At 38.6% G+C, this 13,095-nt stretch overlaps 1 protein-coding gene across 1 annotated transcript; it reads right to left on the reverse strand.

Annotated features, from left to right (window-relative positions):
* Positions 1-9,600: 9,600 nt before the first annotated feature.
* Positions 9,601-12,893, reverse strand: LOC143261996 (uncharacterized). The gene is made up of 3 exons (XM_076528018.1): positions 12,567-12,893; positions 11,198-11,754; positions 9,601-9,742 (listed from the first exon to the last, which is right to left on the reverse strand). The coding sequence occupies exons 1-2, from the start codon at positions 12,876-12,878 to the stop codon at positions 11,200-11,202; spliced, it is 867 nt and encodes a 288-aa protein (XP_076384133.1). The 5' UTR covers positions 12,879-12,893; the 3' UTR covers positions 9,601-9,742; positions 11,198-11,199.
* Positions 12,894-13,095: the final 202 nt, after the last annotated feature.

Below are 13,095 nucleotides of genomic sequence, written 5' to 3' on the forward strand. Positions count from 1 at the left end.
TTTTCGTCGAGTCCCTCATTTCTTTCTGCTTCCTACGAGACAAAACGCTTTTCTGATTTATTACCTGCTACGGTTAATCCTTGGCATCCGCAGATATTTTCGATGTAACGATCAGACGCAACCATAAATTCGGGTCTACTCACGCGAAAACGGACACCGTTCGGAGTACTGTTTCGGATTTTGTTTAAATGTGACTACGTTGTAGCTTCTAGCGACTTCGAACATATTTCACAAAATCTTAAAAATTTTCTAAATTTCCCCTTTGACAGGCCCGTGAAACAAAGTCGGACGTTAAGTTAATTATAATAATAAAATGGAATTTATAATAAAATGAAGTATAATAATATAATAATTTTACCGAAAACGATTTCTAAAATGCCATTTTTTAAATAATTTATTAACACTTATTGGACAAAATTAAATTGTATTTAACAAAATTATTGAATTAAATTAACGAAAATTGTTTATAGTTATATAATTATTATTATTATTGAAAATTAAATCATTTAATTAAAGAAAATTATTCGAATGCTTTAGTTGCTAATTTAAAAAATCGTCAACTTCTCATGTTGTTTCGAAAATCTTTAAAAAATTAGTGTTTTCCTCAAGGTTGTTATTATCATTAAATATATTTTGCTACGTATTTTCCTAGAATTAAACAGTTTAAACAAACATCAGATATTAATGATTATAAAATTGAATACCCGGAACAATTTTTAGTAAGTTACTCCAACTCGAAAAATTTTTCTATAAAAAAAGGTCAGAGTCTCGTGTTTTTTTCCAAAAAATTCTTAAAAATTGCTTAAAAATTAGTATTAAGCTCAATGTTGTCGTGGACAAGAAATATTAATATTTTCTTGCAAACGTAAAAATACGCTCGCTCCAGATAAAAAATTGTTTAAACAATCACTTCATACAATTATAAAATTGATCACCCGTGATGCTCGTCGAGCCATTGCTGCATCAAAAAACCGTACTAAAAACCATACAACATAAAAAGAACATTAAATACATAAACAACAATCGACGAATAAAACCTGGGAAATCGAAGAACGGACTAAAAATTCTACGAAAACGTTAAAATTTTCTAAAAGAAAGATACGTGGCGATCATATTTCACGGCATATTCTGGCCGCATGACGTACCGCCAAATTTCTAGAAGAATTCATGTTCGTCCCGGTGCGCGCATCAACCAAAAAACTAATCTCGTTTCGAATGGAATCGAGCGAATTGTTTCACGTCGGGGAGAATGATTCTCGGCTGGCGGGGCGCGATGAATTTAAAGTTGATTTCGCATAAAATGCGCACAGGGTATCGCGAGAGAGCTGCCCTACTGTCCCATTATTTCCCGGCGGCCATATTGGTTTCATGGGGGTCCACGGGGGTCCATGGGAGCTAGCGGGAAATCGTAAAATCGGTGACGATCGGCCGGCCGCGGCCGGTTCGGTATCAGTGTTTCTATTACGCTCCTGTCCCGGTGTCTTTCGCGGAATCACGTTATTTTAACAGCGACAGTGGGACAAAAGACTGTATCGAACGGTCCTCTCGATTTGTGCACGCGTGCGTGCTGCGCATCGTGGGAAATCTCGTCGTTAAGCGAATAGGTTCGCATCGATGCCGGAAATACAGACGCGACCCGCGTCGTAACCTACCGTTATCTCGATGGACCCTTAAATTATTCGGTTGATTGCTGTTGCCGCACCGCGGACGCGCTGGAACCCCGTTCGAATTTCCCGCCAATCGGCCGTGATCGCCGCGATGGGCGCGCAGAGCTCCAAGAGGTGAGCGAAACCACCCGCTCGAGGACACTTATTAGGCCGCGGTCACGCTTCCGGCCGTGATGATAACCGACGATGAATTTTATCTCGTAGATTCCGATCTCATTTACACGTCGCGAGACGATCTTTTCTCGATCTCGTTGTCGGTTCTTCGAAGATTTCAGTTTGAAACTCCAATTGCTGGGAGATGAGTTTCTTTTTCAGCAGACAAATTATCGCGTTTGAGAATTTTTCCCGGTGTAACTTGTGACGCTAGAGGCACGAATTTTTCGTAGAACGATTCTGTAGACTCTCGCGATCGTAACCGTATATTTTTTTACTATATCATGGAGCAATAAACATTTTTAAATGACGCTCGAAGAATGCCAGACACCGCTGACGTACGATTGATTATAAAAACTAACCCTTTGCACTCGAATGGCGACTCCGAGGCGCCAACAAAATTTACCGTACCGCTACCAATATTTTAGGGCATCGTTGGTCAGAATTAAAATTTTTCGTTGAAGATGGTCTCAATTTTTATTTCATTTTCAATTAATTAATAATTGATGATTATTTCATTGAAAATTCCATAGAAATCTTTAGAATACAAATTTTATTTTACATATAAATAAATATAAATTTGAAATGATTATGTCTAAAAATATAGCAGCAATTTTCTTCCAAAAAGAATGCTTTCGTGTCCTTGCGGCTCGCTTTTATAGCTGGTGACGATCGTTAACTATAAAAACGAGCCGCAAAGCTCGAATAATTGTATCTCTTCTTCCCAAATTGTCCATTTTTGTTTCTAAGCTGAGCATCAATTAAGGAGAATTTACTGTACCTATTACGGAACGCTTTTCAGAGGGTATAATATTATCATCGATTTTACGACGATTAAAAATGTTATTGTTGAATATTTATACTACTGTTCGATGAATTGATGTTTGTAGATAAGATTATACATTTTGGAATATTTATTTAATACTAGATTTTTAGACAAAAAACAGCTGTTTTAAATGAGTTTATAAAAGTAACAATAAGACGTTTATTCTGATTCTCAACAAGTGTTATTGTAACATTTGCCGTAATCGTAAATTAAAAAATTGGTGACACGCCATTTTAACGGGTTCCGTAAATCTAATGTTAATTTGAATAAAAAATAGTCGGAATAATGCGGTATAAAAAGTTTCAGAAATAAGTGTTTTATTCCAAAAAATTAAGGTCACCTTCATTTTCTTAAATTGCATCTTATATCTTTTACTTCATATCATTGTAGCTTGTGCCAAGACGAATCCAACGATATGTTACATCATGTCCTACGGACAACCTTGACGCACAAAAAATGCGATCAACGAAGTGATATGTTGTCATTGAAAACTGTGTTACGTCAAGGTCATCCGAAGGTCGTGGTATAACAGGTCATCGAATTCGTCTTGTGCAACTTAAAAAAAAATGAAAGTGACCTTGATTTCTTTACGTAAAATATTTCTTTCCGAAGCTTTTTATATCGCAATCCGTAGCCGGCTAAAAACCGAGTAACATTTGTTCGAAACGTTTATTTGTTAGACCGCCGGAGATGCTGGAAAAAATCGTGGCAAAGGTTACGTGGAACACCCTGTACACGCTGAAAATTTCATTGAAATCGGTCGATTGAAATTGGCTATAAAACGGTTCCAAGTGGGAAGACAGCCTAAGTCCTCCCCCAGCATCGCCGCGAATCCCGTGGACGTCGCGTCATAAAATAATTAACGGGCGCACCCGGTTCGGATGGCTCGTCAACTTGCAAAAAGTCCTCTATTAGTGCCCGGTACGCGGCTGAATTTTTCAAATCGGCGCGCCGCTCGGAAACGGTTCCTCACAGGAGAATCCATCCGATAAAGCCGCGCCGGTGTGCATAAGCGATCAATGATTCAGCGACGCTTTAACCCTGATAGATTTTTCATACGGCCCCCGTAAAAAGCTAAGCTGACCGACCATCAGGAGATTAGAACCTCGAGAATCCTCTTCCTATAACCCCCGGGATTCTTCTCGTCTCTTATGGAGAGGGGGGGAGGAACGGCTGCCGAGTCAAACGGGGGGTTGAACGTAGCCAGATACTAATTCTAGGTGGAAAAACCGATATCGCGCTCGCGCGTGGATGGGCCATCGATCGCAAATGGCCGGCCGTCATTCGAAACTCTTTAACAATCGTTCCCGGGAGAGGATCGCGGATGATAGATCGCCGGGTGCTCGGTCTTTGCCGGCTGACAGCGGTCCTACGGTGCTATCTGCTCGATTCCGAAGAGCCTCTCCGTCGCTTTCCGAGGCCAGACAGCCGTGGCGCGTTATGAGCCAGACTGGTGACACCGCGGTTTTATGGATTGAGATCGAACATCTCGATCTAGGGACCGCGCTCTTATTGAGAGATTGTGTCGCGTGGGCGTTACGTCCTTAGACCGTATATACATGTATAGTAGTGTCTCTCTTCCTGACGCGACTTAAGTATGCCACTTCTGACACCGAGATATTGCGCGACCCTGTAATTTATCGATTTTCTCGCTATGCGAGTCGGTGAACACGTGTGCTGCGGCACGCGCCCCGGCTCCTTTGACTCGAATTCCCGGAAGACAGCTCATAATACAATGACATAGATTTTTTTTAATTTTAACATTTTAATACTGATTTTTTTTTAACATATTGCTGATGGATTTCTGATTCAAATGAGACCAAACGTGATATAGTTTGGACAGATATTTCTGTTGCCAATAGAATCAAAGACGATAGACGTTGCGCGTAATGCGCTGCCAAGATGCACGTGGTGTGCGATGGTGAAAAGTTTAGGCAATGATGTTTATTTGATTCTCCCAAAAAATTCAAATTTGTCGCTTTAAATGCTATTTTCCGATGGTTTGGTACAATCGATCAGATGCAAATTGGTGCGCTGCTGTCACAGTTTTCGCAGGTACGAAGGGTGGTCAGAGAGTTCGCGATCGCTGGTACCACCCTGGCTATGGCAATCGGGATGCGTCGCGTAGTCACCGGGTACACCTAAAATACTAAAACTTTCACCTTTTCACAATAAAATAATTTCGTTCTTTCGGATCTTCTTCCTGAATACGGAAGGAAACCGAAACAGATTTCCAGCCTTGCAATGAGACTGAACAACATTTATTTACTTGATACTTAATCTGTAATTCATTTTATTTTAGTAAATTACGTAATAAATAAAATACGTCGTTATAACAAGGTGGTGTTTTTCCTCTATTTTCTAATAACAAATAATGTAAAAAAAAAACATTAATTTGTAAATAATTCATATTCAAATTGGCTGCAAATTTTTACCATTGTATATGAATACGTATGTACTTACTTATTTAATTTATCCTTGCTCAAAAGATATAATTTTAATGCCTCCATAAGGTGTTGTATGTAAGGTGGTTCTCTTTTACTGTAAGATGTCAATAACTTAAGGGCCGCATGTAATTTATTGTGGTTGTTTGGTTCATTTTGCAGTTCTGTTTTTTCGTTTTCGTTCCTTCTTTCTTCCTCCTCACAGTCTAATAAAAATTGTGTGGCATGTATCAGGGTGCATTGCTATCCTGTAATTGCACTCATTATCTCTGGCCAATCAGGTTCAAACTCTCCCATGTGTGATTGAATTGAAGGGCCAGCAGGATTATTATTATGTAGCAGTTTATTCCATGCATTTTTTATGTTCTTTGTTGTAACTTTGAACCACGAATCCGATAAAATGTCAATACAGGTTTTTAATGTGTAATCGTCATAAAATTCATTTATTCCTTGATCATATGTTAAAACAAGTCGCAAAAGCTTGTGCCGGAAAATTCTTTTTATTTTTCCTATGATCCCTTGATCCATTGGTTCCAGGACAAATGCTGTATTAGATGGTAAATATATAAATTTAAAATCTTCCTCTTCTTGTAGCGAAATTTTGTAGGCTTCGCAATCATTTAACATCATTTTACTTTCTCCGATATTTGTTTTTCCTCCTGATATTGTTTTACTGATGGTTTGAAATGGTTTTCAAATCAATCTGAAAATAACGTTCTACCCATCCGTGCATTTGACTGCGATTTAAAAATTACAGGTAATGAAAGTACATGTTTCAAAGCTCTTAGCTTTTTATATTTATAAATTACAATAGGCATAATGCTATGTGTGCCTAACGCATTTGCACATACGCCAATTGTAATTCTATCTTTCTTCGCCCCATGTCCACTAAGACTTTTTGTTGAATGACACAATGACACAAGAAACGAAGAATAGAAATTGATTGATCAGTGACGCGATGAAAGGGGATGTAAAAGTGACGTAGCACGCAGTGCCGCAGGTAGCAAGAAAGCCTGGACGGGCGACCGAAGCGGTGCGTGCTAATGACCCTATTATAAAAAATGCTGCCGATGAGGCGTGCATTACTCGAAAATGCAGAAATGACTTTATTGCCGGAAAGAAGACGGCTCGAAAAAATCATCAACTTAGAAACTACAATTGTTCCGCGTTAAAAGTATTACAGAAGCTATCTATATTAATAAAGCATACGCGACTCGACCGATCGACCCAACACCGTCGGGACATAAGCATACAATAGATTCCGAAAATTACCAATAGTAAAATTAACAATAGTATCTAATTATCCGAAAAGCCGTTATTTCCTGCCTGTAAGGTAATGAAAGTACATGTTTCAAAGCTCTTAGGTTTTTATATTTATAAATTACAATAGGCATAATCTTATGTGTGCCTAACGCATTTGCACATAAGCCAATAGTAATTCTATCTTTTTTCGCCTCATGTCCATTAAGACTTGTTGTTCCGCGTTAAAAGTATATAGAAGCTATCGATAGTAATAAAGCATACGCGGCTCGAACGCTCGACCCAACACCGTCCCTACCATACAATAGATTCCGAAAATTATCAAACGACTCCATCTGTACTGCAAGCGTCTTTCCACAAACAAATAAGCGACCGTAATAATAGTATCTAATTATACCGAAAAGCCGTTATTTCCTGCCTGTAATATTTCCTTCAACGCTGCCTACATCTGGTCGCCAAAATTCTCTCACCGTCACGTATTCCCCTTACCTTCTGCACAACACCAATTACCCAATTACCCACTTTTTCCCCAGTCTTATTACCTGCGCCACGGTCAACCTTCGAGACGCGCGGATTCTTCGTGAGATTCACTCGCAGGTACGATTCATACCTGCAAGTGACTGTTACTTCGGGGCGGTCACCTTTTTGTTTTTCCTATGATCCCTTGATCCATTGGTTCCAGATCAGATACTGTATTAGGTGATAAATATATAAATATATAATATAAATATATCAAAACGACTGCCTCTCTTTCTAGATCCGGAAAACTTGAAAAAACATTGAATCCGAGTGTCTCATTGAAAACTTCACGCCCCTAACGAATCTTCTTAAAAAACAAAACAGACAACGAACGGATAAATACTAACCAGACATCAACGCGTAAAAAATTTGGTTAAGACTCCGTCGATGGTCTCACCATCAACTCAATTCATTCTAAGCCAAGTACAGTTAGTCACCCTAGCGTTAAAAATTGTTATGTTATGTTAAAATATAGTGTTATTGATATCAGCCAATGTTAAAACCATTCTTTATCAACTTACCATCCGTATCACTCGAAAGAGTCATAGGAAATCGCGCAGACTCGGTGTCATACACGATTTAATCGGAGACTTACGACCTCCGTAGATCTAACAGTTCACTGTTCGACCTCGCCGGGAACGTTCTTCTCTAGCCAGTATTCTTGTTGGAAGTGCTTTCCATACAAGTCCACCTTCGTCCATATTGTAAACATTTTCCAAACTTATATTTTCTTCCTCTACCATCTTTTCAAAATCGATTATAAAAGCATTTGATGCATCCTGATCAACACTAGCTTTCTCCCTGTCTATGTTTGATAAGCGTATGCCATGTTGTCTCTTAATCTTGTTAACCACCCATGACTCGCTTTAAATCCCGAATATGACGGAAAATTTTCTCTTAATTCCGCCACCTTGTCTAATATAAGAGCATCGGTTATACGGTCTCCTAGTATCCCTCTTTGTACGAACCATGATAATAATTTTTTATTTAGTATATCGTAATAATGTAGCTTTACTATTTTTCTTCGCTGAAGTTCGCGTTTATTTTCGTTTCCAAGCGCATTCATTTTTGTAGCATCATGTGAATGCGTTGAATTGTTCTAATGCCAATGCCATAATTTTTTCCAATATTTTTAATTGACAGACCTGTTTCTCGAAGATCTTTCAAAGCGTAAAAGCGTTGCTGCACGTTTAATGACGTATATTTTTATGTCGATGCCATAATATTAATAGTAAAGCTATGTGTATGTAATTTAGAGTGTAAAACGATTTTAAAAAACGATATTAATTGTCACAATTTATATATCACTAATTACACTGTCCGACAAGATTGTGACACTCCCTGAACAAGAATCCGAAAACCGAATTGCTCCATCACCCTCAGTTTTTTAAATAAACGAACTTTTGTAAGAACCCAAAATTTTCGACGAAAATGAGGTATTGCATGAAAAGTAAAAACGTTAGAAAGTTCTAATTAGTGTTAAAAGATAGAGGAGAGTTTCCCGAATATAATGGCATGCAATTTATTAATTGTTTTTGGTCCTAAATAACAATAAATTAATGTGAAAATTTAAAAAAGTGTCGACGTGAGCAGTTTCTGCGCAATATTTTTGTATTTTTACGAAAAGTTTTTTGTTCGGCACGAAAACTCTACCCAGGATCGGATTCTGTAGACATTTCTGAAGAAGAAACGGCCCGGTAAAAGCGTCGGAACGATATACATTTCGAGTAGATCGAGAAAATGTTCGACGGCAACATGTACACGACGTTTTGCCGCCATGAGCTTCGCTGCTCGCTTCTCTCTGTCTGACAGGGCCGAAACTACGCGTAATCGACACCGATGGAGAGATCCAATGGGGCATCCACTTTTCGTAAATAATATTTGAACTTTGTTTAGTACTTCAATGTTCTGTTTTTTTTTACATATTTCTGTGGATAATAATCACCAAACTGTGTTATATTTCACACAAAAAATCACACCAGAGTATTTGGAGTTGGTAACTCCTCTATCTTTCAACACCAATTAGAACTTTCTAACGTTTTTACTTTTCTCTTGCAATACCTCATTTTTGTCGAAAATTTTGGGTTTTTACAAAAGTTCGTTTATTTAAAAAACTGAGGGTGATGGAGTAATTCGGTTTACGGATTCTTGTTCAGGGAGTGAAGCTCTACAAGAATTTCATAGTGGCTATAGGAACCCAAAAATCGTGTCGGACAGTGTAAAAGTATGCCAAGTCTGCCCAAAGTATGCCAAATTTATAAAATTATATGCTTATCCATCGCTCGAAATTAATTTATATAAAAGTCACAAAGTATATAGGAGCCTACTACCTTTTTTAGCTTAATTTTGCGAAATTGTTTAAATATTTCGTAATAGCGATACCTTCCATTTAATAAATTATTTAAACAACGATGAGAATAGAAACTGAAAAGAATTAATGGCCGGGAAGTGTGTTAAAATCGTATCAAATGTTCGAGTCATTATTAAAAGTACGGCTGTTCGTTGTTTAATCAATGACGTAATTGTAGCAAGTATGAACGTAATGAGATAAATTAAACGGCGTGTAATTATTTCACGTGAAAAGCCGCCGAACCGAAAAGCGTAATTTAAAATAAATAGAGGGACCGAAGATTTAAATATTGGTGAGGAAACTTCCGATGGGGAATTAAATTAGCTCGTAGGAAATTTATTACAGGGAGTTGTTGGCTAATTAGCCGGCTGAACAACGTGATTGTATCATCAAATTTTTCATTTTATTTGATCTCGCAGAGCGTACAGAAGCATTACATCGGAATCTACTTTTAGAGTCCTACAGATCGATCGTCATCGCGTTCGCTGTAGAGTCATCAGAAAATCCAACGTGTATTGCTCATCTGCGATACAGAGAATGTGCCGAAATTAAATTTCGCAGTTTCACCAGGCTCGCTGAAATAAATCTACACATTGTTGGAATTATTATTCTCGCATCGGATAACGAATTTTTGCAATGTTAATTTAATTCCCTCTTTTAATGTCCCCGTCTATTTAATATCCTTAATAATTATTATTTAATAATCCCAGAAACTTCAATAAAAATCACTCAGGATTAATGAAATAAAGTTTTGAATTATTTTGTTTCACATGAATTGCTAAAAGTCCACATTTTGAATCCCCTAGGCGCTGTTGCCAGCACATAAACCAATAATTCCCTAGCCTTAAACTGCCACGGATTCGTGAAAGGTCGTTTAATATTTTTTGATTTTGCCCGAGCCCCATGAATCATGCGTTTAATTAAACATCTTATAGAAGAAGAGAAGAAATTTTAATTTTGTAGTGTAAGAAATACGTCGTGCTGCAAAAGTATCCAAACGTAACCTCACATTTACTAGATTCAGAGCTAAAAAATCAACTTTTCGTTTGAATAAAGATTAAAATAGATATTTACTGTATAGATGGACTTATAAAAATAACATTTTCACTAGACCACCACTCTGTCCCCAAACATTCTATTTATAAATCAAATCTATAGCTTGCCACACACTGAATATCCAGAGACAAGCCAGCAATTTATGAAACACAAAATTTCCTGGACTGAAAAACTGAAAAATCTCAAGCTGAAAAACCATTAATTTACTTAAGCTTCTGTCACGAAGGAATCCCAATATTATAATGTCTGAAACTGTTAAACATAACCTCACATTTTTTACACCTGAAGCTAAAAAGGAAATCAACTTTTCATTTGAATATGGGTCCAAACAATTCTGCTCTACATAGTAAAAAATCCCCTAGAATTTAATATCGTAAGTAACCTGCACTGTTATGAATTTATAATCCAATAATTCTCTAGTTTGCCACTTTGCGAATCCCTGTGGATAGCCACCAATTCATAAAACAAGAATTCCCCAAACTGCTAGACTCAGAATTGAAAATTTTTCCTTCTCAACCCTACGAACTATCAATTTACTCAAGCATCTAACTTGAAGGAATCTCGATGCAGAGTGCCGGAAACTGACAAACATAACCACACATTTCCTGAACTTGGATCTAAAAAAGTCAACCCGTCCATTTGAATTAAGTTCCAAATAATTCTGTTCTGCATTGATGCAATTATAAAACAGAATTTCCCCCAGAATTCAACATTGTGAATCTCGTAAAACCAGGTTAACAAATAAACAAAAACTTCCCTAACCTGTTTTACTGTGAATCCCCGAAAGATAGCCACCGATTCATGAAACCGAAATTCCCTAGATTCATAAAATTGCCTGAATTCATATTTCAATAGCACCCCCGCGTTGGTTAACACTCCGAAGTCCCTAAATAATGCTCATTTAACACATTTCCTCACCTACCTCTAAGCTTTTGGGTCCTTGAGGAAACGAAAGTCAGTCATCATCTTGCCAAGGTGCATGGGATGAGTATGAGCCCTCATGTGCATGTGATGCATGTGATCAACAGGTCCTACGGCGGCAGCCCTTATCGCCTGTTGATTGCAGTTGCAGGTCATCCCTTCGCTTTGATGAGTGCAATGAGGCACCTTGACGATAGTTGGCTCAGGAACGACCACCATGGGCTTGGAGGGCACGACAACCAGTTTATCCTTGCAAACTGGGGGCACTGGGACCAGCTTAATGGTCTCGATCACCTGAGTCTGCGGTTCCACGATCCTCTCGGGCTGGGGCTGGGGCTTTACAGTGACCACTTCGGGGACTGGAGTCGGTGCTGGGACCTCGACTCTCCTTTCTACGATCTGCACCTTCGACTCCTGAGGGCAAGGTTGAGATGGCTGGATGATCTGCAGAGTCTGCACCGAAGGGACCACCTGCTGGTGCATCATCTGCTGGGGAACCACCTGTTGGGGCACCACCTGCTGGGGAACCACGAACGACTGCTGGGGCACCACGTATGCCTGAGGATGGAAAACTATTTCATAACACACACAAGCTCCGTCGGTACGAATTTTTAAGAACTATCAATTAGCGTTGAAGTTTGGAGATCGGTACTACGCCAACAGAATTCACAGTGGCGATGAAATCAACGATATGGCGGAATAGCAGAGTTGGACATTATACAAGTAGAATTTCATTTGAACAATTCGAATAAATTTTATGAATATTTTTTCGTACAGTTTGAAAATAAATTTTACGGATAAAATTTTATTCGACTAATCTTTCGAATAAATTATTCAAATATAACTTTATTCAAATAACGAATTCAAATAATGATTTGAATAAAGTTTTATTCAAATAATGATTCGCGAATAAAGTTTCTTTCAAATAATGATTCGAGTAAAGTTTTATTCGAATTATGTTACATTCAAATAATGATTCGAATAAATTCTCGAATAACGTTTCGAAGACATCCTTTGAATCAATTTTTCGAATAAATTCTTCGAATCACCGAGAAATTAAGTGTTACTGTAACCATAAGCGATAAAAAAAACTTCGAACGCATAAGTTCTCCCTTTAAATTATACAAATAATTACAAAGACTTATGACACAAAATGGAGAATTACGTGTACATTTTCATCGATCGAAATTAACAATCGATGAATTATTTACTAAATGAGAGCTCTTACGAAAAACGAACAACTTTTGTCGAAAACTTTAAATCTCTCACGATTCTCAAGAAATAACACAAAATCAAGATACATGCAGATCATAGTGAATTTATGCGTCGAGAGAAGCATGGTAAATTAGAAAGCACGACGCAATTGCTACCTGAGGAGCCTGGAAGACTCCCAGAGACTGCACAGGCTGCGGGGCCTGCTGGAAGCTGTAACTCTGCATCTTTGGCGCCACCTGCGATTGTTGCACCACGCTCAGGCCCTGCATTTTCATCTGCGACCCATCCTGAGACACCTGCTGTCCATTTTGAGCACCTGGACGGATCTCCACGCAGAAGGACGCCTGCTTCTTCAGCCTGTCCTTCTCAGCACCCGCATCCTCCAAATGGAAATCCTTGGGACTGATCGCCGAGGATTCGGCCATCTTGGTCTCCAGTTTGCCAGCTGGCATTGCTTGCACTGCCATCGCAGCTACCAACAAACCGCACAGACATGCTGTTAACGAATTCATCGATGTAGAATCGGTTGAACAATCGTAGCGAACTGAATGCTTGGACGATTTGGCTGGCTTTTAAACCGATTTTTCGGTGTGACGACACCGCTCACGCACTTTTTTCCGGAACGCAATAGTGCTGAGCGTGCTGAATTCCGACGTAGAGCAGCACGGGCGGGGACTGGCTTCG

Source organism: Megalopta genalis, unplaced genomic scaffold (assembly GCF_051020955.1).
Source record: "Megalopta genalis isolate 19385.01 unplaced genomic scaffold, iyMegGena1_principal scaffold0082, whole genome shotgun sequence".
Taxonomy (NCBI): domain Eukaryota; kingdom Metazoa; phylum Arthropoda; class Insecta; order Hymenoptera; family Halictidae; genus Megalopta; species Megalopta genalis.